Source organism: Zea mays, chromosome 9 (assembly GCF_902167145.1).
Source record: "Zea mays cultivar B73 chromosome 9, Zm-B73-REFERENCE-NAM-5.0, whole genome shotgun sequence".
NCBI lineage: Eukaryota > Viridiplantae > Streptophyta > Magnoliopsida > Poales > Poaceae > Zea > Zea mays.
Genome location: NC_050104.1, coordinates 77,505,514 through 77,531,646, shown reverse-complemented (window position 1 = coordinate 77,531,646; position 26,133 = coordinate 77,505,514). Strand labels below are relative to the sequence as shown.

Sequence of the window (26,133 nt, the reverse complement as noted above, 5' to 3'; positions counted from 1 at the left end):
AGAAGTGAAGTAAAGCTTTCTCGATTCGATATAGAATAGAATAGTGACGAGAAAGGGCAACTAGATCACAGGATGGGGCATGAAAGCATTGGATTTGAGCTTTTAAAGAAGAATTCATTCGATCAGTGCGGGTTCACTGCCTTGCTTGAAGCCAATCTCTATAAGGGAGATGCAAATACTTCATTCTTCCATAGTGCTGCCAATGGAAGACACAGAAAATGTCATATTGCTTGCTTCTTTGAAATAAATACTTAAGAAGCTTGTTTTTTAGTGAAGATCAAAGGAAGTCACTAGAAGATACTTTCTGGCACTTCTTTCAACTGGCTAAGATATTCCCATAAGCGGCGCTTGCATATTATGCTCTACTTTCCCCTTCCTTCAACCTTGCATTTTGATTTAGAAACATTGGCTCATTTAGATTTAGTTAGATCTGAGGCCGGCATAGGCTGCAAGAGATGTGCCGCATAAGCTGAAGTATCTAAATAAGATAGGCACCTGGATCTGGAAACCTGACAAGCTCCATGACTCCAGTCATCCTAGCATCAAGTACTGTAGATACTGGTGTGAAAAACCTTCTATGTCGTCAACAACTATCATAATTAACCCAAGAACCAGTTTGCAGCCAGTACCAGTACCTGTAATGGAGTGGAGTCATACCCAAACTTTAGGAGCCACAACCCACCATTTTCCCTTCCTTGCTTATGGTTTGGGAATGGTATCTCCTTGAACAAGGTAGCTGTGTCACATATATTCCGTTAATGGGATGGATTTTCTGCTTTCGGATGGTGTGATTTCAACGTTGAGTACCTACTAAGAGTTAGTTCTCGATGGGCAATAAATCATATTGATGAAAAATCACCAAGGAGCATGAAACAAAACACATAACTTACGTACCCATTGTACTTAGAGCCAATAAACTACCAAGAATCTTCTGTCTCAACCACTTTCTTATTGTCTTTACATCGATTTCTAAATATAGGAAGGGAAAGTAACGGAGAGCAAGCAAAAGAAATAAATCTATCAACGACCGACTTCGGACTAGAATCTAGAAACATACCTAAGGGAAGAAAGCATATTTGAGGTTTACTCCTTCCATGTCTAGTAGGAGTGCGTGCTTCTTATCTTGACGCTATACATTCGGTTCAGTCAGTCCCTGAGACTTCCCAAGGTAATCTTACCAAACAAGCAACGGATTGAGCAACTAGCGCGAAAGCCGTTGCGCGTTAGCGCATTCTCCACCACATCTTGCTTGGCTTGCTGAATCAGCATATGGATATGGATTACTTCATTGAATTTCTTGGCCCGAGCTCTTGTGATTGGTCTACTTGGCAAGTGGAATGGATCCTTAGCAGGTTCATGTGTTCCTTGTTTACGTAGCTCTTCTGTTGGATCACGTAGCCCCTCCGTTGGATTACGTTGCTCTGCCCTTGGATTACTTGAGTCATTTCTTGGTTTACTTGGCTGCTCCGCAACATGCTGGTTCCTTTTGTCATAATACCTAACGGCTGTGGGCAGAATGAATGAAAAAGCAGATGAAAGACACTATACATACCAATAGAATGATAAATTTAGAATAAAGCTAGGTGACGTCACGGCATTTGAGAACCAATTGCTTCTTTTGCTTTTCACCAACCTTCATGTACAATCTTATTTCGTATTGGAGTACAGCCTATCGTAGGCCCAGCAAAGGCAAGACGGAAAGCAAGCATTAAGTGAAGAAGCAAGGTCCAAACAAAGTAGTGAAAGATTTACATTGAAAAGCTTCTCCATGTCTATATCTGTCCGATGGACCAAGCAAGTTCAAAGGAAACGGCTTCTCTACTGCATAAAAAAACCAATCCAATGAAAAGGTTAACGATTCCTATAAATTGAGAAAGAAGCATGTTCTTCATGCCCAAAAGCGGATAAAGTAGATGGAACCTGTTCTCTAACCTTCTTTTTGTAGCAGATACTGCATAAAGTTTACCTGCCTTGTAAGGCTTTTGTAGGATTAATCAAATTTTCTTTTTATCGTTCTATCTCAGAGTATCCATTCATTCGATCTTGCTATCCGCTCTCAATTGAATCCCTTCTCTGTTGTCGACAGGTGTGTCCGCATCAAGACCAGAATCACGGTCTAGTACCTCTGTACTCGCTCCTACTTTATTAATTAGGAAGTGAAGTAGCCCCGTCTTATTTTCTCGAAATGCGTAGATCAATGCTAATGATGTGATTACTGCCTGGATTCTTGTCAAGGGAAATAGAAAAACACGACTTTTGCCATATAGCGAGATGGACTTTTGACTACGGCAATCTACTGGACCGAGGGAAAACCTTCCTCCTTTGTCAACAGTGAGTAGAGGCAGGCTATTGGTTGGTTCGAATCAAGCTGTCTTTCTATCTCTGGCTCTGGAATTGACCTAGCATCTACAGACGTTCTGCCTGGAACATAGAATAACGTTCTTCCCTTTCCGATTCCGATCTTCACTAGGCGTGAGAACTCTTAGGTAAGCTGCAGAGCAGCAGAAGTGAGAATTGGATTGCTTTGGAACTCTCCAATAGCGTTTTCTTTGCTGGCTTCGTAATGGATTGAGGAGCCTATTTGCCTAAGCGAATCCCATTCACTGAGATAGCGCTGCGCTGGCTTTCAAATGGATCAAATCTTCCCCCTTTCTCTCGAGGTCAAATCAGCTATCATCCAAACGGGGTTTCTGACGAAGATGCTTTCTTTCGTATCGGTCGTATCAGGAAGTGAGAACAGAACTCTTATATTATACGAGTGATTTCTATTCTAGCTGGCACTTCTACTTCGGGTAACCTATTACAAGGAATGTTTTCCTGGCCCCACTAACTATGAAATTCTTCGATTCTCATCTCATAAGATCTGCCGGTTCGCGCCGCACTCTTGCTTGAAACTCTACTTTCGACTCTCTAGATGACCCTGACACAGAAGCCGATTCTTCTTTCGCTTTCAGAACTACTTTGGAGCAGCTACCACTGATTCCGGTGAGGTTGGAGGTGCGAACTCAATAAAATAATTGGAGTTGGCCATCGGAAAGTTCTATTTGGCAAGCAGATAGGACAGTCAAGGTGCCGGGATACGATTGCAAGGTACCAACAGCAGCTTCTGTTCGTGGATACGCCGGTGGAAGGTCAGCAGTGCCAGTCAAGGGGTTCTCGTCCTTTGGGCAAGCTTTGTTGAGATGTTCGTGGAGCAGTCTTTCGTTTCAGGAAGCAGGTCAAGCATCGGATTAAAGTAGCGGGGGAGATTTGAGAAATCGATTTGCAGAACAGGACGGAATAGGCATTCTAGAGAATAGCCCCGCTTTTCTTATGCATATGCATGTGCCAGACTTTCTCTTTTAAGAAAAACCCTTTTTCTCTTTCTTTTCCTTCCTCCGAACAAGTCATCTTCCTCATCCGAATGAGAATTTACTGATTGCCAAACCACCTAATTATCTCTATGAAGGACGCATGCTCACACATAATGGGAATTGCATATCCTTGGGTTTTTTGGAGAAGAGTCGCAACTCGAAAGAGCCAAGAAGGGGAGAGAGAGGATGCGCTAAAATAAGGTAGACCGGACGGGAGAGAGAAGCGCCATACTCGCATTAGAGAATCAAGTCAGGAGAGGGAAGTAGACGACAATCATGAAATCGATATGCGGGAGAATACACAAAAGATAGGCAATATACTCCACCTAGTCGTTCTGTTTCGAAAGTAGGAGAAGCTATCACTTTCACTCAAGTCACTCTAAGTCTAAGGAAGGGTTATAGCCATATCTGTTTAAGGATCTGTCTTAAATGAGACCTAATCCCAGCCCCCTTTTGAACATACATTGTTGGATTCTTCTTCTAATGATTGGGAGAACCCACGCCACACTAATGAATGACCTCTTTAGATTAGAAGAAATAGAGGAACATGCGTCTCCGAACGATGCAGTCTCACTACGACCTGGAAATTCTCTTATTCCCCTATCCAAAAAGGGAGTCATGATGCCAATGAACCCCAACCCTGCCACACGCGAAACACACAGCGATCTAAATGCAAAGAAGATATGATATATATGGGCTTTTGGATTTTCAAAGAAAGCATGTTGTTGTTCTCCGAACTCTTCCCTCGAAGAACTTTCGATATTCGCGCGCCCTCATCCACGTCTTAAATATTGGAATAAACCAGCGCATTGATTTTCTATTTATCATAACTTGGGCTTACCACTGGGAATTCACCATTTCTCCATACAATACAGCTTTGAACTTCACTGAAATTACAAATCGATTCCTGGCTCGAGTAGAGTCTATGACATCAAATGAAAAGAGAATCCTAGGTTGTTTCATAGGCAAGACAATCAAAGCTCTTTTATTCTATGAATTATACCTCATTGGGTCTGAATCTGTTCTGTAGACTAGCCCCGTCAATCCTTTGCTAAATAGTCTTTCTTCAGTCGCCGATGTCACCTTTGGTACCGGAAATCCTATATGACCATCGTTGCTGCGAATGGTTCTCTTGGGGCGGCCCACCTAGAACTAACTCACTTGAGTCCTTGACTACATGAAATGGGGGGTCTGACTGGCAGGAAAAGAATCGAATGGACGGAAGAGCACTGTAGCAGAGCATAGAGATCCGAAGCAATGCATTCAGCAAGATATCATGGATTGTCGCGAAAAGCTAGGATGGAAACTGGTTATTGGCTATGGCCCAAGCTATTGTCTTGCAGTGGAGGCGAAGCAAGCATACTCATCATTGAGGTCCCACCTGTCTTTGTTCTGCCTTCCTATATGCTTTTCACAGTCTCGTGAGGGAAGCTTGGCAAGCTAGCAAATGCTGGGTGGGGAGGAGATATCGGCGATCAAGAAACATATAGCCGGTTAGGTGTGACTTATGTGCAGAGTGCCTTAGTTCAATAAACTACAGCAGAAAAGCTCATTTCTTCCAGCATCATTTCTTCTGTAATTAGATTAGAATGGAAGCACAAAATTCACTGTGCTAGCATGGTACTGTCACAAATCAGTGCTGTGAATTTCTTTGTACTACGGAGTGGAGTGCTTTAATCCACTCGATTCCCTTGGGGAAGCAGAGGAGTATTCAGTGCAACTGTACCCGCAACCGAGCTATCTGAAATTGCTAACTCACCTCTGTCTCTTGATACGACTATTATTGAGGGGAGGGAGAGTCCATTCATTTGCCCATCCTGGATAACGGGTAGAGATCCTAGCGGTGAATAATAAGAAGCCTTTGGATTTCATCTAAGCTGTTGACTCCCAGTATGGGATGGGAAGACTGTGCCTATCTATGGCCTCTCTTTGTTAACGCCTTAACCTCGTTGCAGGTATTCCGTAAAATGAAGTCATCTATTATTAGGTAGCAATTCAGGAGCCTTTCCTGTACTTGAAGGCGGATTAGCAAGGGAATGAATCTGATGAAGCTGTTCCTCCGCTAGAATAAGGGGGGCATGATCGCTGATGCAGAAAATCTCTCCCGGGGTGAGACCCAATAACGAAAATCCATGAAGCAGTGAAAATATAGCCTGGTTAGAGTGCCCTCCCTCTCCTTTAATTTGTCATAGTTTGTTTGATTTATCAATGCGAAGAGTGAATCAAAAAATTGAACTAGTGCGCTAAGTACGTTGCTACAGACCGGAATGGAGAATGGCAATAGCATTTGGAAGGGAGTGTTTCTATTTCAATAATTAGACAACAGCCGTCAGTCAAAATACTGATATCCCCCTCGTTCACTTAAGTGGTAAGAAATGCTTTAGGTGAACATGCATGCAGCAATAATTATGTCTTATTCAATTGTTATTGATTCCTACTCCGTACTTGACTATGAGATAGAGGAAGGATCTTATAATTGCTTATATAAGCGAATTCAAAATTCTAAGACATAGGTTTCATTATGCGGGGCGTAGCGAAAGCATTCAACCTTCTAGGACTAAGCCTAAGGCCTATGGTCCCTCAAAAAAGAGAGATCAATCGTTCCTTACTTTACTGCAAGAAAGAACACATTGAAAGCTACAAGCCCTTACACCAGGGATGAAGTAGCTGCTTCGATAGGACCAGGGACACTACCAGACTGAGTTGAGTCTGACACTAGGGAACTTGGATTCATAGTACGTGCTCTACGTGATACACAGACAGATAGAATAGCCGGAGTACGGTAGGAATGGACTGCTGCCAAGCGAGTGGATTTATGAACGAGCCATTCATTTCATTTAAGTAGAACCGCCCCTTCTACGCCGCCTACTTACTTAATAATCAATTGCTCGAGCACTTATTTATCTTTATTTCAAGTAATTTACTGTCTGCTTCGACTGCCCTCAATTCATTGATTCGTATTGCTTTCACTACTCCTACTGATGACTTCATGACTTTCCTCCTTCTAGGTGCTTCAAATCTACGTTATCAATACGGAAGAGGGCCACCTTACATGAAGCCCGCCCACCTTACGGGAATGGTAGTAGGGTTGTCGAACCGTCGTAGTGAGCGGGGTGTGTTGACAGCTTTCACACGGGCAGGACTACGTGTTAAAGTCGATGGCGAAGAAGAAGACAGGGCTTATCGGGAAGAGGGGGTAGTATGAGTAGGAGGTTTGATTGATTTCATTCCTGAGTCTTCTTTCTTGCATTCCATCGTTACTTGCGGTGCAATCTGGAAGTCTCAAAGCGAGAACTGATTTCACTTCTTCCACTGAATCCCAGGCTTGAGGGCTTCACCCATTTTATAACCCCGCGGTAAATTATTACTTTATCAGTTTCTGTGCTCATGAGAACTAACAACAGATCGTCACCAGCGTCTGCAAGTACACAAAGGAACTGCTGAGTTATGTAAAAGCCGGTTTCATCCCTTGGTCATTATGGGGCAGTGTCATAGTCTACACTGAGAACAGTGAATTTCATCTCAGGAACGAGATCTATAGTGGCAAGGCGGTAACCGCACAGCATAAAGAACTCCCTAAGAGCATGGAGTGAATATCCTACTCATCATCCTTGAATTAGTAGCCAGCCCAAGCATTGCCGTGTACTTTGCAATATCCGAATGTGGGTCCGTTCAGTTGGAACACGACTTCAAAGCCTTCTGACGAAGGTGGAGATAAGATTACCCGAATGATATAACGCGGATAAATAAAAGGAATGAAGTTGGGATCAGAAATTAGTTGCATTGGTGGTGTGGGTAACCAAAGCTGGGTGCGCGTAAAGATATTGGTAAGGACAATCTCATGCGTGGCATCTGATGCAGTGATAAGGAACTCATTTGAGGTGAGGAGATTTCCGAGTTGATCCAACTGTCCTATCTTTCAATTCGCTTATTGAATTTGTGGGCAAGGACGCATATCTTCAGCTGAGGAAATCTTCAGTGGGCTAAGAGATCCAGGGTTAATCCCTGATGTGGTCACATATAGAATATGAAAATATCAGGATGCTGCGGCGATTCCGCTAGAGCTTTTGAGCTGCATGAAGAAATGTCAAGTTGCTCCTCAGAAAATTAGTAGAATAGTTTCATTGGCCTTCGTCAATGGGACAAACGCTCCAGTGTATGCGTTACAGTTACTGGGAAGCTAGCATTTTTGCTTGTCATGGAATCAAGTCTATTTGTTCGAATGTTCTTTTTTTGGAAAAACCAACCACAAAAAAAGTCTCCCTTTCTCTTGGAGCGGAGCTTCATCATAAAAGTGGAGAGTCACAATGAGATTTAGTGGAATGGATATGAAGGGTATAAATATGCTATTTGCTGCTATTCCATCTATTTGTGCATCAAGTCCGAAGAAGATCTCAATCTATAATGAAGAAATGATAGTAGCTCGTTGTTTTATAGGCTTTCTCATATTAAGTCGGAAGAGTTTAGGTAAGACTTTCAAAGAAACTCTCGACGGGAGAATCGAGTCTATTCAGGAATCATTGCAGCAATTCTTCAATCCTAACGAAGTCATTCTGGAGGAATCCAATGAACAACAACGATTACTTAATCTACGGATCAGCTTGCGAATTTGCAGCACCGTAAAAGTAGTAGAATCATTACCAGCGGCACGCTGTGCGCCTAAGTGCGAAAAGACAGTGCAAGCTTTGTTATGCCGAAACCTAAATGTCAAGTCAGCAACACTTCTAAATGCCACTTCTTCCCGTCGCATCCGTCTTCAGGACGATATAGTCACAGGTTTTCACTTTTCAGTGAGTGAAAGATTAGTATCCGGGTCTACAACTTTGGTAGAAGCTTCTACCGTAGAACAAATTCGAGAGGCCTTCTTATTAGAACCCAGAGACCTAATTCGAGAAGGCTTTATAGTCCTCAGAAAGGTGAGGGTGGGGGGTATCCCTGGGAAGAGATCCTGTGGAGACGGGGTGGGCCTGTAGCTCAGCTCAGAGGATTAGAGCACGTGGCTACGAACCACGGTGTTGGGGGTTCGAATCCACTTCTGAGAAGGAAGTATTGGCTATGCACCCCTTCCCTTGACTAACTAAGTCTGCATATAAGGAGTGCAGAAATTCTATACTGTTCGTATCGCCGTGCAAATTATACGCAATTTGTTTCATTGTAAACCCTTGGCCCTTCCAATTCACGCCCGGAGGAGTATTACAATAGACGTTGAAACAACCCTGGAGCTTATCTGTAATTTGCTCCTTGAGCGTTTCTAACGTCAATAAAGTCCTCCAACTTATGATGCCAGTTTTCCGAAGCCGCGGCTTTTACCCGCTTTATAAGCGATGAGTAGGGCGATGCATAAAAAGTCATATTTCTTGGTGTAGGGATGGATCTCATAGGAAAAGAGATACCGAGGCCCACCAACCGTATACTTGATTTATGGTTTGGTGGGGAAAGAAGAGTGGGTATGGGGCTTCTTTCATGGTGCCATTCTTTACTTTACGTAATAAAAATCAGAGAGGGACTGAACACTTGTTTTGATCTACGAAGAGTTGAAAAACAATTGAATTGCCTTTATTTGATCTTAAAGAATCGGCATTGGCTTCAGTTCAGATCTTATGGGAAAAGGCGCGTAGCGAAGAAGTGTATGCTCAATAAACTGAAGAAGCATATATAAGAAAGAAGCCATCATCACTATGTTTACTCCTACCCAAGGAAGGAGGTCAGTCAAAGCAATGAAATGAAGAGGCCGTGACCTAATACCTATCTGTGTTCTCTTGGATAGTGGTCCAGTTTGAATAGTTGTATAGTTATTTGTAAACCCGGGGGCCCTGAAATTAGCCAAAACAACCCGGTGGGGTAAAGTCGTCAAGTGGACTATGGTTCACAATAATAGTGACTGACACGAGATGCGATGCCAAGTTAGAAGGTCAAAAGTGAGAAAGTTGGAGGGGAGATGCCATGATCCTAGGTGTAGATTGGCTTATCAGCCTATGGCCATTCCTTTAATACTTTTGAACGATGACTTAATGCTTCAAAGCCCTCCCCATATAGCACAGCCTTCGTAAGGCTTATCACACTCGGGCCTGTAACTGGAATCTGAGCATTTCTTGTTTGGGGTTCGCAAACCGACTTAAGTCTTTATTTTCTAATAGGCTTGGCCTTCGGGGGAACAAAGCCATTCCATGGAACCTGAGACTTTGATTCCAGCCTACTTCTACTTGAAAAGCTTCTTCGTCGACAAATTCTTAGACCCCGTTGTCCAGTTTTGAACGATGGGAAGTAGAAATATCTTTCCCACATTAGCGATTTGAGCAACCTCCGTTGAAAGCTTTCTTTGCCCCGCCAAAGGAAAGGGCATTTGTCATCCTTGGTCTTCGTTCAGGCAAGTCTAATCACACAAGTGAGATAGAAACACTGATTCGGGAGTATCAACTAATTTCATTTAAATGGCTAGGAAAGAAATCAACTAATTGGTTGGTAGCCCGCTTGGTACTAAGAGGTTCCTTGCCCTTCTTCCATTTGGTAAAGTGATATTTTTAGGATTTGCTGGCAGGGAAGTATGTTTGTAGGTCAAAGTTGGAATTAGAATCGGGGAACTCGGTAAAGTAGCTTTCATAGCTTTCACATATTTGTGAGCCCTATGGGTAGATAGAAGAAGGTACCCGACATCATCCACCTTACGTTGAGACAGAAGAGAAAGAAGTTTATTCCCTCGCTAGCAAGCTTCTTTTCTTCTACTACCTGATGATTGAATTGGACTTCCTTCCCCACAGAACCCAAGATGGTTGACTACTAGGCTCACAACTCTACGCAAAGGTAGGCTCGATGAAGAAAGCGCAGGGTTACTTTCTTGCCTGAGGAAGTAGTTAGAAGTACTTTCTTATTAATCTGCTTGATGTACATAAATCGATGGTTAAGGCGCGCAGCGGTAAGGTTCCCACCGAATCAAGAATTCGGCAATTGAGGAGCTCGATTAGTCATACTCACCACCACCAGCTCTAGGCCCATCTTTTATATCTATACCGGAAAAGCGCTTCGCTTGATAACGGCATTCATAAATGAAAGGGAACTTCTACTCAGGCAGGCCCATTGGTTTAGTCAAGCCATCCCGTTGAAAAAAATCCTCTGTTTTCTATCAGAGAAGTCTAACTATTCCACTTGGCTTAAGAGAGATAGATACCGATACGCCCTCTTTTGCGCCAACAAGTCCCCGTGACGATAGTAGTCTTTATTCAGAAGGGCAGGGTGAGATAGGTAGCCACACCTATGTATGATCAAGCTAAAGTATACATCATGGCTGTATCTGCCAGAGCACCCTTCTTATGCCAATTAGCAGGTTTGTTACAAATCATGGGAACAAATATAAAATACAAGACTCTGATCTACTCAAAGGTCAGATGGGTTGGTTGAATTTCTTCATAAAGAGTAGGCTTCTATGCCGCTATCTATGCCACAAGGCTATCCGAAGCGAGCCATAAGAGAGCCTTGTCCTAGTATTAGGAGCGATGGAGCTTTTCCAGTGAAAGGAATACGTAGCGAGTCACGGGAATAATAGAAAAGCACTCTTCGGGGGCTCACTCTCGCCTCTATTACATAACCTTTCCCCGGTATACTCCCCCTTCGAGATGGTCACTCAACCTATTGAAGAGCCTGGCATGGAAGACCATCTTTAAGAGAGAAAGTTCCTTGCCAAGAGCAATCCAAGGCCCTCTCAACCCAAGACAAGAGGTCTTGAGTCCATATGGTTACCACCTAAAGCGGATACCGTAAAATCGAGGTAGAAATCTCTAGACCTTCCCCCCAGGCGTATAAACGGTTATTGAAAAAACGGAACGATGTTGCTTTGCATGGGAAGCTGCCACCTGTCTGTAATAGGAACCGAGTCGCTAAAGGAGTTTCATCAGCATCGAGTTATTGAGCCCACGGAACGGGGAGTGTTAACGAGTCACTAACCCGTAGTGCTTCCTAAACCTCGCGATTCGACCGTTGGAGCTGAGTCAATCTTGCCAAATTGGCAAATGTCTGGGTCTGTCCTATAGAATAGCTCATGGAACTTGCTTTCCAGATCGTACCAACTGTTAATAGAGTTTGGAGAGATGCTCATATACCAGGGGAAGGCCGATTTAGTAAGAGAGTTGGCAAAGAGCCAAAGCTTGAGGCAGTCCTTGGACCTAGCTTCCCCGCACTGGACCGAGAACCGAGCTATATGCTCAATAGTCGATCGACTTATTCTCCTCACCGGAAAAGAGAACAAACTCTGGCACCTTGGAAACTGAGGAACTCGGTCGATCCAATCAGGGTATGCTTTCCTAGCCGTCGGCCTCAGATGGACGAGACAAAGAACGCAACTCAGGGGGCGAAGGTGGAGGTCCGGGCAAGGCTAGAGCCAAGCAGAGGGATGGAGTAGGGGACGGTTGGTGAAAGTAGGAACGAGCGGAATAAACGAACGGAATACTCACTCTGTTCTACTCCCCCAGTAGAGCTATATGTAACGAGTCAGACAGACTTTTTACTTGTAGCAAGCGATAAAACGGCTGCACAGTTCTACTGTGCCGAGATAAGAAACGAAAGTGCAACGGCTTTCGAGTAATAAAGAACCTACTTTGCCAGCCTTGAGAAGGGAATGACCCTAGAGCCCAAGCAAACCATCTACGCAAGGCCGAAAACCCGCCAATCAAACCGCTAAAGCAAATGGGCAAGAAGGTTGAGCTGATGTAAATAGTAAAGGTCGGAAGCTCTAGCTTATGAAGACTCATGTTTTGTCTTGCCTGTGTCAGCTTCCATCTCCCGATGTTGCTACTCGTATCCATTCCTCCGTCTATAAACGACGTAAAAAAGAAGTACCATTCTTTCTCAATACTAGATTCCCTTATCCAGTGCAAGATGAAGGGATTTAGTGCTCGGAGGGCAGAACCTGTCTGTCAATTGGGCCCGATCTAGCTAATAAGAAGCATCAATAGAATGGAGTGGAGAACGCATAGACTCACATCCCCAGCCTTACAGTAGACAAGGTTGTCGGATCCACGGCTCTGCTATTGGAAGCACTACAACGGATATCATACTTCATGGGCGAGGGGAGGATGAGTATGACAGGCCGATACCAACTAGAATTCAAATCTGTATGCCAAGAGTTTGATCAACTTATTCAGGTGGCCAGATAGAAGTTTTTAGAGAAAATGGAGCCGGGTTTCCCTTTTTCCCAAGGGGAGACTGTGCCTATGGCCTCTCTTTCTTAACGCTTACCAGGGTCTTGACTATCTCATCGAAGAGTGGTCTAGTCATGCCTCGGATTCTTGCTTCAGCAGGAAAGAGTGGCAGAACTGACTCACAAGCAGGCGGACAAGCGTCGTTCTGAAAACACCATTCTCGAATCCATCCTTGCAATACTCAAGCCAAGCTAACAACCCTGCCGCAAGAAATTCCTAAAGAGGATCTTTGTTACTTATGGATGCAAGAGAAATGGAACCAATTTCCTCCTAGAAACCAAACTACTTACTAACCGCCAATACGGACAGCTAAGAACTATGGTGATACGTCCACAACATCTCGATAAGTGCCAGGTCATCTTCTGTGGGGAACTGCCCACAATGAAGTTCCCGCAGCAAGTGTCGGATTTGTTTAAAGGATTTTGGAACCCTCTTTTTCCTAACATAAGAAACCCAGCATAGTCCCACTAGAAAGGATTATTATTGATTCCACTTACGGGTCTTTACCAGGGCAGCACATAAGAAGCAAGATCCGTCTGTATCTTTTTCCTTGGTTGGATCGATTTCTGGAACATGGTCAACTGACATGCGCAGCCAAGAATCTCTTTTCTATCCACCCACGAGCCAATCAAAGCGAGAAACGAGGGAAAACACCTTTCCTCTGCTCATTCGAAATTGGATTCTCGATTTATCTGCCACTCCTTTCGCCCGGATGTGGCGGGAGTTTGAAATTGACCAATTTAGATCTCCTTTTTCTCTGTACTTTACAATGATTTGTGTAACAAGTCGCTGAATCCGCTCTTTAATACTGGGTTATCACCGACCTCACCACTGGGTGTGCAATAGATTTATTGGAGTGGAATCAATAGGAAGACAAGGCTTTCAAATATGGAAGAAGTGGGCTGGGCGGTAGAACACCATCTGAACTAATTGGCATACCTTGCTTCTGAAGAGCTAACCAAGGTTTATGGCATCGTGAACGATAAGCGAGGATCTAGGAAGCTTATCCAGGGGTTCCTTAGACGGAGGCAACTTAAGTCTCTGATCATTTAGGCGTAGATATTTCACAATTCGCTTTTGACAATGGATTGTGGATTACCGGGAAAACTAAGACATTTACATCATCTCCCTTAACAGAAGAAATAGAAGCTCGAGGTATCGACAGAGCTGAGCAAAAGCACCAGTGCGTATGGTCCACGTGACTGATGGATGTGCAAAGCTCCGGAATCTCCTACGGGGATGATGATCTCGTACTAGGATGATGCGCTTTGTTTGCATTCCCTTCGACAGAAAGAGATAGCAACAATTCGGGCTAACAAAGGGACTAGAACCGACTTCTTCTTCTTTGATCTTACCTATGATAAATGAGAATCCGCTGTCTTGTTTGGTTGAGGATGAAGCAGATCGGAAATAATAGTATTTCAATGGAAATCCTGTTACTACTTTACTTTCACTTCACTTTTCATGGCGAGATAGACTTGACTCTCCATCTTCAAGTGGTCTTGGCCGATAGGCGTTGTTGTGGCGAAACGGCATATATCTCCTTCGGTTAGCTAGCTACCTGACGTGATAAGGCTACTAGTTCCCTTCACTCGTGCCTACGGCGCACTTACCCATAGCTATTGCATGCAAGCTCAATCTTCTATCTCGCATTGCTACACGCTCGAAACCGCCAATTCGCTCGTATTGCTAACGCAACCTATAGAGTTTGGGGAGTGCGGCGCGGGGAGTATGATGGACGAAGGAGTGAGAACGACTGACGATAGAGCAGGGGGGCTAGCCTGAATTCCTTCTCCTTTCAGGAGAGCATACCTTTATTTTATTCTATTCCTTCGACGAACAATGTACTGAAATGCCTTTTTTCCCCATCCCGCAAAACCGCTTCTTCTGGCAAAAGCCACTTTGGGCACGTCCCACCGGAATTGCATTGCCTGGACTTAGGCTGCTTTCAGCCAGACTGGCTAAAAAGTGCCATAGCTCCAGTGATCCCTCTCCTGTGCTAAGTCTTTGTCTCAATGACTGCGAGATTGCTAAACAATGACTCAATAGAATGCTAATTGATGAGGCCTATCCTTCCCCTATTTCTATTCTGGTAACCCTTCTTTAGAGCGGAGCAAACTCCACGGAAATCCGCTTACCGAGGAAAGAGAAGTAGCGGGAAGGGTGCCCAGCAGTCACTCATATCATGGGATGCACTGGCCACTCCACCTCATTGGCAAGGATGGTTCAACCAGCCATCAAGCAATCGTTTCTATTCTCGATCCAATAAACGGCAGTAAGATGAATGAAACCTTTGTCACTCACAAACCAGAGACCTTTCCAGCTTTCCTAACAGAGGGGAGCACCGGCCCGGTGGAAAAGCAAGAGAAAAATCGACTTCTTCAAAAGGAGACCACTATCTTCGGCAAATCAAATATAGATCGAGTCATGAAGCAGGCTCACTACCTGGAAAGCGTAGATCGGCACCGGCAACTCAAATGAATATCCCCTCCCCTGTGGGATCGAGTTTCTAGGGCTTGCTTGACTTGAGGAAACCACTATCTATGACGACTCAACCGACAAGCTCACTTGCTTTCGATCGAGATGGATTTCCAGGGCAGGGCCTATTCCCTTAACTTACAAGAAAATGCGTATTACAATGATGTGATGATTTAGGTTCTCTGGCGTATTGTGCATGCCATGATTGAGGAATCAACGATCCATCGAGGCGAGGCTATCTATATAGTACTGGAATAGGGGCAAGCCCGGCACACTTAAAGCCATTCCAACAATCTTATTCGTCGTAAGCCCTTCTAGCAGGAGCTGAGTAAAGGTCCGCTCAAGGCCATGGAAAGGCAGATAGTACTTGATACAGGACGAGCCCAGTCTCTATCTAGTACGATATTCTGGTATGTTTCACTGAATTGGCATTTCTAGATACCAAACAAGTAAAAAACAGCAAGTTAGTTAGCTCAGTTGGCATAGGCGAAAAAAAGAAAAGGAATCAACGATAAATCGGGGAAAGAGCCGCAAGCGCGATATCATCTCTATATAGGAAAAATGGATTTTTCTTATTTTATAAAGTTATGGGACCCTGGCTTTAAAATCTTTCTTTTTTCTCGGCTCGAAAGAGAAAAATCAAAGTCAGGTAGCCGACGAAAACCGAAATAGCACAGATACAAAGTAAAGAAAGTATACACGCGATAATAGATAGATATATATTATATATAATGTTAGAAGGAGCTAAATCAATAGGTGCCGGAGCTGAACTCGTATTCAGAGATGGAGGAAATCAAGTCTCATGTTGCTCCTCAGAAAATGCGTATAGTATATAGTAATAGTAATAGTAATAGTAATAGTAATAGTAATCTCATTGGCCCACTAGATAAGGATGGGACAAACGCTCTAGTGTATGCGAAACGAGCATTGCGTTTTGTCCGAGAAGTTCGTGAAAGAGTGCTCGTTACATCAAAAGAGATGGCGATGATCTGTCAAATCGACATTGTGTCGGTGTTCAGTCTCCCGCTCCTGTTCTCAACTATACTATGGCTTTCGTTACTATACTATGGCTTTCGTTGGGTAGAGCACGGGAGAATAAAGTCTATAGTGTATGCGTTACTGTACTGGGAAGCTAGCATTTTTGCTTGTCATGGAATCAAGTCTATTTGTTCGAATGTTCTTTTTTTCGTTTCGTTGGAAAAACCAACGCCGACGATTCGTCAAGAATGGATCAGTCTAGTCTCCTTTCTCTTTTGGGAGCAGAGCTGAAAAAGATGGAATTGTCAAGTACGATGATATTTTTATTAACGGATAGAAAAATGCTATTATCAAGTAGTAAACCCATTATGATTGCAACTCGTGGGATGCCTGGAATCCCACTAAATCGAGAATCGGAATCGGTGGAGGATGTGCATAGGGTACTCCGAGCCCTCCCCTTATTTAGAGAAATGGAAGGTATCTTGCGTGAGAGGAACCTGAATCTCCCGTCAGTACAGGAAATAAGCGCTTTCCGTGTGAATCTATTCTCTGGTATCCGGCGTGAGAGTGCGATTGCGGACTACGACGCTTTTTGGCGCTCCTTACTCGAGGAGATTCACACACCTCAGGGACGTAGTTGTTTTGGTCAGAGAATACAAGATCTGCACGCCCGAATGTCTGCCGAGGGCAACTGGGACTACTTGATTGCCCAACAAGGCAGAGGGTATTTTGGTAACCTACCTAATCTCAACAGCCCGTTGGATCAATATCAATTTGGAATTCACCCAATTCTGGATCTGAATATTGGTGAGTACTATGTCTCATTCACAAATCTATCCTTGTCTATGCTACTCACTCTCGGTTTGGTCCTACTTCTGGTGCTGCCAATGATTCTTCGTTCATTAGAATGTCGATTCCTCACAATCGCTCTTTGTGATGCTGCGGAACCATGGCAATTAGGATCTCAAGACGCAGCAACACCTATGATGCAAGGAATCATTGACTTACATCACGATATCTTTTTCTTCCTCATTCTGATTTTGGTTTTCGTATCACGGATGTTGGTTCGCGCTTTATGGCATTTCAACGAGCAAACTAATCCAATCCCGCAAAGGATTGTTCATGGAACTACTATCGAAATTATTCGGACCATTTTTCCTAGTGTCATTCCATTGTTCATTGCTATACCATCGTTTGCTCTGTTATACTCAATGGACGGGGTATTAGTAGATCCAGCCATTACTATCAAAGCTATTGGACATCAATGGTATCGGAGTGCGCCTCTTAACGAGGGTGATTTAAGTGCAACGAAATGTACCGGTGGTTCGCGAAGCATCTGGCTTACCGGTCATCTCCCATTCCCGTCGTCGAGAGACTAAAAGAACTATAGCATGCCAGAAACGGGGAGTTGAGGTGGTTAGACCTATACCCCGAAATGCTCCCAGCATAGGAGCCTATGGTTCCATTCTTGTTATTGCTGGAGGTACACATACCTCTTCTCGGTGTGGTGGAGCGATATACGAAAAATAGATGCTAAGCCCGCAATGTCCGATAACGGGGCTTCAGTAGTGAATCTATCGGCACCACAGCAGTGGCATACAACTTTGGACCTAAGGGCCGGCCCCGTTACCTTTCGGAATGGGGGATCCCCGTTGGCAACAACCACGGTAGTAGTTGCGGAACTACTGGGCCAAGAGAGGACAACCTGTTGTTCCTGCTCCTCCTTCTTCGCTTCGGGGACGGAGGTCCTACGGTAGGTAAGAGCACGCACAAGCACTTGGCCGAAGGGGACCAGCGCTTCTACTCCTCCACCGAGGAGCCGTTCTTGCGAGAAGCAAGGGATGTCGTGAACGGTGGGAGGTCAAAGAAAGAGAATTGACCTCTGAATACAGTGATCCTATGATCTAGATAGACTCCGTCCTTTTTTTTAGATAAGGGTGACTCAAGAGGGGGGAGAACTACCTAACTAAAGAAGAATAGCGCTCTTTAAAAATAAGAGTAGGCGTGGAGAGCTTTTTGCGGGGAAACTTGCAAGTCAAGTTTGGGGGGAGGCGGGCGTCGACCCAACCTTATGAGTATTCGGACTATAACAGTTCCGATGAACAGTCACTCACTTTTGACAGTTATACGATTCCAGAAGATGATCCAGAATTGGGTCAATCACGTTTATTAGAAGTTGACAATAGAGTGGTTGTACCAGCCAAAACTCATCTACGTATGATTGTAACACCCGCTGATGTACCTCATAGTTGGGCTGTACCTTCCTCAGGTGTCAAATGTGATGCTGTACCTGGTCGTTCAAATCTTACCTCCATCTCGGTACAACGAGAAGGAGTTTACTATGGTCAGTGCAGTGAGATTTGTGGAACTAATCATGCCTTTACGCCTATCGTCGTAGAAGCAGTGACTTTGAAAGATTATGCGGATTGGGTATCCAATCAATTAATCCTCCAAACCAACTAAACCGGGGAAGCTGAAGCGGAAATGCAATTCTCGGGTGAGGGAAGGCTTCGCTCGCTCGCTCAAAAAGCTCTAACGCTCGTTTACGAGTGGAGTGCATAAGCCCTTATTGAAGTAGGGCGAGGCCTTACTACACGAGCTCGTAAGTAAAGCACGGAACGAGCCTTGTCTACGAAGCTTCGCTTCATCATCTTGCTTGCTTCTGCCGAAGCTTAACGCACTATAACATAGGCATGCATGATGGTATGGTAGGAAGACTCCTTTTAAGGCCGACCACTACATAGGAGCGATAGGAAGCCAAGCCGTCAAAAGGAAAGGCGAGCAGCCCTTATTGCAATAGCAAACGGCCTACTTATAGCCCTATTTATACCCTTTATCGGGGACGGGCCTTACAAGCTCAATAAATTGCAATTCTTCACCTTTTCCTCAGACAGTGGGAATGAATTTTCTTACTTGATTGACATTGACAGATATGTGTACCACACCGAACAAGCAATATGTCATATGCTTGATGTACCAGCCAAGCCAGCTCTTTTTTTCTCCGTTCCCTTATCCTTCTAAAGTAAAAATAAAATGCAAGAGAGTTTGTATTTGCAAATGAAAATGAATATGGATCTAAAAAAAATTATATAATCAATCAATAAATAATAATTGGAATAATATAAAAAATATCCTTCGCGTATTCGTTTAGAATCTTGTTGACCCTACTCGCTTACTCCTATTTTCCTGCTTTCTTTTTCGACAGAATTCATTCTATTCTAACTTTCTTGAAAGAATGGGGTTCTGGGCTCACCCTCTCTTCCTTTTTGAGAAAGATGGGCTGCCCTGGGAGTCTCGCCTTGGTGATTCTTTCTCTCTTGGGGGTCTTCTTCGGTAGCGAATCCGCTCTCATAAATTGGATGAATTCTTCTGGGTCGGCTTCGGGATCCGCCTCTGAGAGTTGGCAAAAGTACCTCAACTTATCGGAGTCGGAGGAAAATGCCGCGTCCGAACCATCCACAAGCCACACCCCGCCGAACCCTGAACCTGAAGCACCATCCATTTCGTTCTTGCGAGAACGAATCAAAAATGTTATTCGCTCATGCCAGCGTATACGAAAATAAAAAATCCTAAAAAGGATTAACGAAGATCTAATCCAGCCGAGAGAGGGCAGCCTTTAGAAGCAACAGGTTGGGAAACCAAGAGAAGGTCTTATCTTCTTCCCGGCACAAAAAGAGGGATTAGCATTATTGACCCCATGAGAAAGCACTAACACCTTCGGCTCCGCGCACTGGGAAAAGGCTTCCGCGACAGGAAACCGGCTACTAGTTAGGAAGTGAACATAAGGTATCAAGAGGTCCCTCACAGTCAGGTGCGATGCAATTGCCCCCTATTAGTCAAGTACCCCTCTTCCTATTTTGTTTAGGGGTTAAAATGGCTTGATGAACCCTTCCGTTCACACGCACCGGCCCCATTCACTTGCAACTCGTAGAGGCTGTAAGTAAAGTAAACAGTGCCCCACTAAATTCAAAGTGACGGTGGGGTTGAAAGACGAGAGTGCCTACCCCCGAGCCGAGAGTGCCCGCCCTTTCTGTCAAGTAGGCTACTTTTTCCGGAACGCAGTCCGGAATAAGCGTTCCTGTGTATATAGATATCTTCGATGCTGTCATTTCGAAATGTCCGCTTCCTCTTTCACCTCCCAAAAAGCAAAGTTGGCTTGACGAGCGCAGATGAGGAAGCGGGAGCAATAAAACCAAGAATCTCTTTCTTTTCCAAATACTTACTTTATTAAGATTAAGTTAAGGGGCAAAGAGAAGCGCTTTCGCTACTGAGAAAGCGAATGGTCAGCGCGAGGGTTCGACGACTTAGCCGAGCGTTAGCGAAGCGTCATTCTCATATCATAGCGAGGCGCTTCGAGTTAGCGAAGCGCTGTAGTAGCGTCGGAGACTATGTGCTATAATGCTGAACTAAGGACGTTCCGCCTTATCTATAGAAGCAGTCAACTGAGTTCTGAACGAATGGGATCCTTAGTGGGTAATGGCTCAATCAATCTATAGATGGAAAGCCTTATGATGGGAAACTACCACGTTAGGTTTGGAGAGAGATGGGACCTGTTATAGTTTAGGGGGAGCAGATGCAAGCTTTTTCTTTCCATAGCCGGCCAAATGACTACCGGATCATCGGTCTACTCTACCTCAATTCACCATTTCGAACTTTATACAGAAGGTTTTTCCGTACCAGCTCCTTCTACCTATACCGCAGTTGAAGCACCTAAAGGTGAATTTGGTGTCTTTCTTGTCAGTAATGGGAGTAATCGTCCCTACCGTTGTAAAATAAGAGCACCTGGCTTTGCCCATTCACAAGGACTCGATTCTATGTCCAAACATCACATGCCAGCAGATGTAGTCACCATCATAGGTACTCAAGATATTGTGTTTGGAGAGGTAGATAGATAGGACGTAGTCTTGCTCGATCAGGACCCTTGCTTTATTGCGAGCCAAAACAGCTGCGCTATTCAGTTCTACATCTTTTTTTACATTTAAAGAAATGTGAAAATGCAGCCCTTTAGTTTTAGTTACAGATGTGAAAAAAGTAAATATCTCTCTGTCTGTGTAGGTTCGGTTTGTTCTTATCGATCCATTTCTTCGAGTGTGGGTGTCCTACGCTACTTCCGTTCATGTTTACGTTCTCAAAAGACCTTGGAAAAACCAACGCCGACCAAAATCCAAGTCTCCCTTTCTCTTTTGGGAGCAGAGCTGAAAAAGATGGAAATATGTGCTATGTGGAATCACCGTATCTTTCACTTTGGGCTTGACCAAGCAAGCCCAGGCGTCTTCAAGAACTTTTAGTTCAACAACGCGAAAAGGAAATCCAATTTCGGTAAGACTTTGTCTGATCTCCATGCGTCTCGTGGTGGCCGCCTTACCCATTTTTCTAGTTCTAGTAATGTGGTTTGGGTCCCAGGGGTCTCTTCCTATCGATCCCCATATTCTGGAGGCAGTCAAGGGAAGTTTCGTACGGCAGGGGGTGCTTACAATTTGCCGGCTCCTGGGGTTCGATATGCCCGTTTTCATTATTATTCTGGCAGCCAAAATATTCTATAAAATACTGTTTTGGTTGTGGGGAATTTGACTATGTCCGGGACATACAACAATATTGTTTTCGATGTAAGGAACCTTACGAAAATTCCAATTGAAAACAATATTGTTTTTATTTATGCAGCTGTTTTTTGAGTATGGGAAACGTCCTCAGTTCTTCGATTCATTTTCCGATCGGTAATATTTCCTGGTGTAGGTTTCTCATAGGAAACCGAGGCCCACCAACCGTATACTTGTTGGTTTGGTGGGGAAAGAAGAGTGGGTAAGTGGGCTTCTTTCAAGGTTCGTACATATCCTCAACTTCGACCTGCAGAGCCAAATTATCTTACTTTTACCAGCTTATTGCGCGTATTCTGACAAGTGATTCGATCTCATCATCACCATAATTGTCGTTGTCATCTAGATTGCTTTCTTCACAATCCTCGTCGTAACTGGCATATGTTTAAAGAGGGGCCTCCTCTCCTGCTTCCTGCAACAAAAACAACAAGAGAAGTGGAGTTTTCTATCAGAACAAGACTATTACATACATCAAGTATTATCAATAATCAAAAAGACTCTAAAGAGTAAGACGTACATAAAAATCGTCTTCTGTTTGAGAGTCGAATTCAACGACCTTCCGGGCAGTTATACTCGGGTACGGCTTGGAAGGCTTAGCGCCCTTAACCTGACAATTTAAGTTCCCTATTTATTGATTCGATTCCCCATTTCCTGGACAAACAACCAGGGTAGCTACTTGGTGAGTTATACTTTGTACTCTTCGGTGGCTTAGGAAGACAACATAGCATTGATTATGAGTCAACATTTTTCCCATGTTTAAGATAGTGAAAGCTTAAAACATATCTTCTCTTTCCCATCAAGCTAGGCTAGGCAAGGTGCGCTTCCTTTCTGTAAGAAGAGAGTAGCAACGTTGTAAATTCATTGTTCACCACACTCTCTGTGAACTATCATCGGTATTTAGATGTGTAAGAAAAATTACGATTGAAAGCGAGTCAGGTTTAGCTCGTACAGAAGTCCAAACTTCAAAACTTGATAAGAGAAGTCCTAACCTATCGTCCAAAATTACTTGCTTGCGGCAGCTCAAACGAAACTGCATGGGCAATCATAACACCGCTGCTACATTTCAAAGTTCCGGGATCGGTGGCTAAACCTACAGAAAGAAAGGTTGTCCGTAAAAGCGAAGATCAATATAGAGATGCTCAGCAATAGCCTCTTTCCTTTACCGAGACTATTCCGTCTCAAAGTGAATCTGCACTACTTTTGATTTGATTTGATACAAACTGAAAGAAATGCATGCTCAAATTCAAAAACGAACAATCTCTTCCTTGGTGCTGAGATGGGCAGGCTCCTTCGCGACTTCGATCCGTCCATTCTATTCCATCACTACTTCAGTACTTCAGATCTCGTCCGTCGGTAGTGAAAGAAATCAGTTCTCTTCCCGCTCCAGCTCAATAGCATGTGCTTTCCTGGCACTTGGAAATCCGGAACATCTGAATGAGTGGAGTGAACCAAGAGAGGCACTGCTCCAGTGGAGGGTTCATGGCCATACCATAGAGTGCTTTAACTGGAGAGGATTGCAGAAGTGATGAGCCGAATTGTACCAAGCCAATGGCAACCACTTAACCCACTGTTTTGGAGTAGAACTTACTGAGCACCTGAGATACATCTCAAGACACTGATTCATTCACTCTTTCAGTCTGCCCCTCAGTCTGAGGGTGATAGGCAGAGCTCAACTGCAACTTAGTGTCCAATAGCTTGCCCCTCCAAAAGGAGCTAGTGAACACCCTGTCCCTGTCAGATACAATAGTGGCTGGCACTCCATGCAACTTCCCAATATTGTTTAGGAAAGTGGTAGCAACTGAAGCAGCAATGTAAGGATGTTTAAGAGGTCAAAAATGGGCCTATTTGTCTGTCTACCACTACTAATATAAATAGAACAGAGAGCCCTTCCGATTTAGTCCGGCCCTCAATCCATAGATATATCTTTCCAAGCTCCATCAGGTCTATTTGTGCCGGTGCCGGGCTGCCATCTCATCTATGATGAAGAATCTCTTGTCATACCAACTCGTTTACTCGCTGGCACTCAAAGAAATGCAATTGCAAAAGAAATGGTGATTGGTGCGTTGCTTAGGGGGCTTTCTGCTTTCGATGGTACAACCCAAGTCGACTACTTACCATAATAACCAGTGCTGGGCTCTCTCGCGATAACAACCCACTTCGTTGCGCCTTTTTTCTTGATGGGTATGGGTGATCTTTGGGGCGGGTTAGGGTTCCGGATCAGGCAAAAGTAAGAACTAAAAACGGATACTTTTGAATGCTTGGGTTGCTTTGATTGAATCGATTGATTCACCCTTGGCCAGAGAAGAAGATAGGGAATTCCATAGAGTCTTGAGAGTAGAAAGCAGCTGATATAGATGCCACCCCACCAAATAAATCGTAGGTAGAATGAAAGTAAGTGATTACTGTAGTGCCATGCATTTGGGATTACAGTGCCAAGCATTCGTGCTGGGATTTGAGACAGTGCCAATCTCATCTCGAACTATTACTAGCAAATAAATCATAGGTAGAAGGAATCTCAGTGATTACAATTACAGCAGCGCCACGCCAGTAGAGTAGATTCCGTTCGTTCTAGCAATCATGCCAGAACTCACTGATCCATGTGCTCCCAGAAGGAAGGATCTCGTTCCCATAGCATAGCCTATAATGAATGTGGCTTTCCCCCCCATCTCCTATCTATAGCTTCTATAGCTTATAGCTGGAATGACCTATATGACCGGAACCACCTAAACATCTATATGACCGGAACGGAACCTCAACCTATATGTATATGACCGGAACCTAAACAACCTACTGGACTTGCTTTGCTACTTGAGCCTAAGCTATATGATCTGAACCAACCCTATCGGGACTAGATCCTGTCTACGGACTTGATCCTGTCATGTCAACGGACTTGCACTTGCCTGTCAATCTTGACGGACTTGATTGTTTCAATACGTCAATCAATACGGATTCTCTTTCCTGTGGAAATGCTATCTACCTGGAAGGAAGGTTTGTTTCCCGAAGGAAGGAGATGGAGATTCTTTCGCTGGAGAGATACTTTCTCATTGGAGAGGAGATACTTTCTCTTTTCGGGCTCGAAATCTGTCCTGTCGATTTCTCTGATTTAAGGGCGCAAGCACAATACTGCACTCTCCCTGCTTGCTCGCCCGATCCGTCGATCTTCTCGAGAGGAGCAGTTCAAATCACCCTGTACGGATCCATTGGGATCACCTAGAGCCGCGAGTCCAGTTGAGTGAATCCTTTCAGGCTGGATGGATGCGGTGGGCTAGCTCTGCTCTCTTATAGAAATTGCATATTGCATAGAGTAGTATTGTACGAAACGATATCTCGTAACGGAAGGATGGAAACCAAGAGAAAGAAGACAGCTCTATCTCAGAAGTGAGCTCCGTCTCACAAGTTAGCTCCGTCGACACCTCGAGCTATTCAAACGAGTGTTCAGTCATCAGATCTCAATATCGGGTTGGGAATCTTTCTAGACTAAAAAGTTTCGTTTTCGTGGGTCGGTGTCAAGTCTATCTCTCATGTTGCTCCTCAGAAAACGCGTAGAATAGTAATGTCATTGGCCCACTAGATAAGGATGGGACAAACGCTCTAGTCTATGCGTTAGAAGGCAACTAGTATTTTTGGTTATTTTGGGAGGGAGTCTTTTTCTGTCTTGAGGGTTGGTTTGATTGGAAATCGAAATGCCTCAACTTGATAAATTGACTTATTTCTCACAATTCTTCTGGTTATGCCTTCTCCTCTTTACTTTTTATATTCTCTTTTATAATAATAATAATGGAATACTTGGAATTAGCAGAATTCTCAAACTACGGAACCAACTGCTTTCGCACCGGGGGAACAAGATCCGGAGCAAGGACCCTAATAATTTGGAAGATATCTCGAGAAAAGGTTTTAGCACCGGTCTCTCATATATGTACTCCAGTTTATCCGAAGTATCCCAATGGACCGTCGACTATTTGGGAAAAAGGAGGAAAATCACTCTGATCTCAGATTTCGGAGAAATAAGTGGCTCACGAGGAATGGAGAGACAGATTCTCTATTTGATCTCGAAGTCCTCATATAACACTTCTTCCAGTCGGATCACTTGTTGGAAAAACATAATGCTCACACATGTTCCACACGGGCAAGGAAGCATAATCTAATGAACTTAGATTCTTTTCTTTCTATAGGACTGAGGATCCTTGCCTAGATCCAGAAAAAGTTGGATGCGCCGGAAGCTGAAGCGGAAATGCAATTCTCGGGTGAGGAAAGGGTTGTCTCAGGTACGCCTGGGGCAGGATTGAATCGATGTACCTAAGCTAAACTTATAAGATTGAACCACCTATAGACGGAATTAGGAGAGCTGAGGTTTAATCCAAGACCAGGAAAGCACCAGCTATATCGAAGCCCAATGCCAAGCAAAGCCCTAGACGGAAAGTGAAGAAATTGGCTTCAAGCTTCGCCCTTAACCCAAGATGAGGTGGAGCCTTACCCCGACACAAGGTGGGACCCTCCCATTAGGATAGTGGGCTTAGTCAGACCAACATAGGTTGTCAA

At 44.1% G+C, this 26,133-nt stretch overlaps 3 protein-coding genes across 3 annotated transcripts; all 3 read left to right on the top strand.

The window, feature by feature from the left end:
- Positions 1-2,139: 2,139 nt before the first annotated feature.
- On the top strand, positions 2,140-8,326 carry LOC118473338 (ATP synthase protein MI25-like). Its single transcript, XM_035962572.1, has one exon. It carries the CDS (start codon positions 7,661-7,663, stop codon positions 8,324-8,326), a length of 666 nt encoding a protein of 221 aa, XP_035818465.1. The 5' UTR covers positions 2,140-7,660.
- A 5,646-nt stretch (positions 8,327-13,972) lies between these two features.
- On the top strand, positions 13,973-19,567 carry LOC118473337 (cytochrome c oxidase subunit 2-like). The gene is made up of 2 exons (XM_035962571.1): positions 13,973-17,275; positions 18,069-19,567. The coding sequence occupies exons 1-2, from the start codon at positions 16,249-16,251 to the stop codon at positions 18,461-18,463; spliced, it is 1,422 nt and encodes a 473-aa protein (XP_035818464.1). The 5' UTR covers positions 13,973-16,248; the 3' UTR covers positions 18,464-19,567.
- Positions 19,568-22,844: 3,277 nt separating this feature from the next.
- Positions 22,845-25,874, top strand: LOC118473336 (putative ATP synthase protein YMF19). Its single transcript, XM_035962570.1, has one exon. It carries the CDS (start codon positions 25,278-25,280, stop codon positions 25,737-25,739), a length of 462 nt encoding a protein of 153 aa, XP_035818463.1. The 5' UTR covers positions 22,845-25,277; the 3' UTR covers positions 25,740-25,874.
- The last annotated feature ends 259 nt before the right edge of the window (positions 25,875-26,133 follow it).

Coding starts and splice junctions, on each gene's coding strand:
- LOC118473337 (XM_035962571.1), top strand. CDS start 16,249: ATGGATCAGTCTAGTCTCCTTTCTCTTTTGGGAGCAGAGCTGAAAAAG. Junction 17,276..18,068: donor TGGACATCAATGGTATCGGA/GTGCGCCTCTTA, acceptor CGTCGACCCAAC/CTTATGAGTATTCGGACTAT.
- LOC118473338 (XM_035962572.1), top strand. CDS start 7,661: ATGAGATTTAGTGGAATGGATATGAAGGGTATAAATATGCTATTTGCT.
- LOC118473336 (XM_035962570.1), top strand. CDS start 25,278: ATGCCTCAACTTGATAAATTGACTTATTTCTCACAATTCTTCTGGTTA.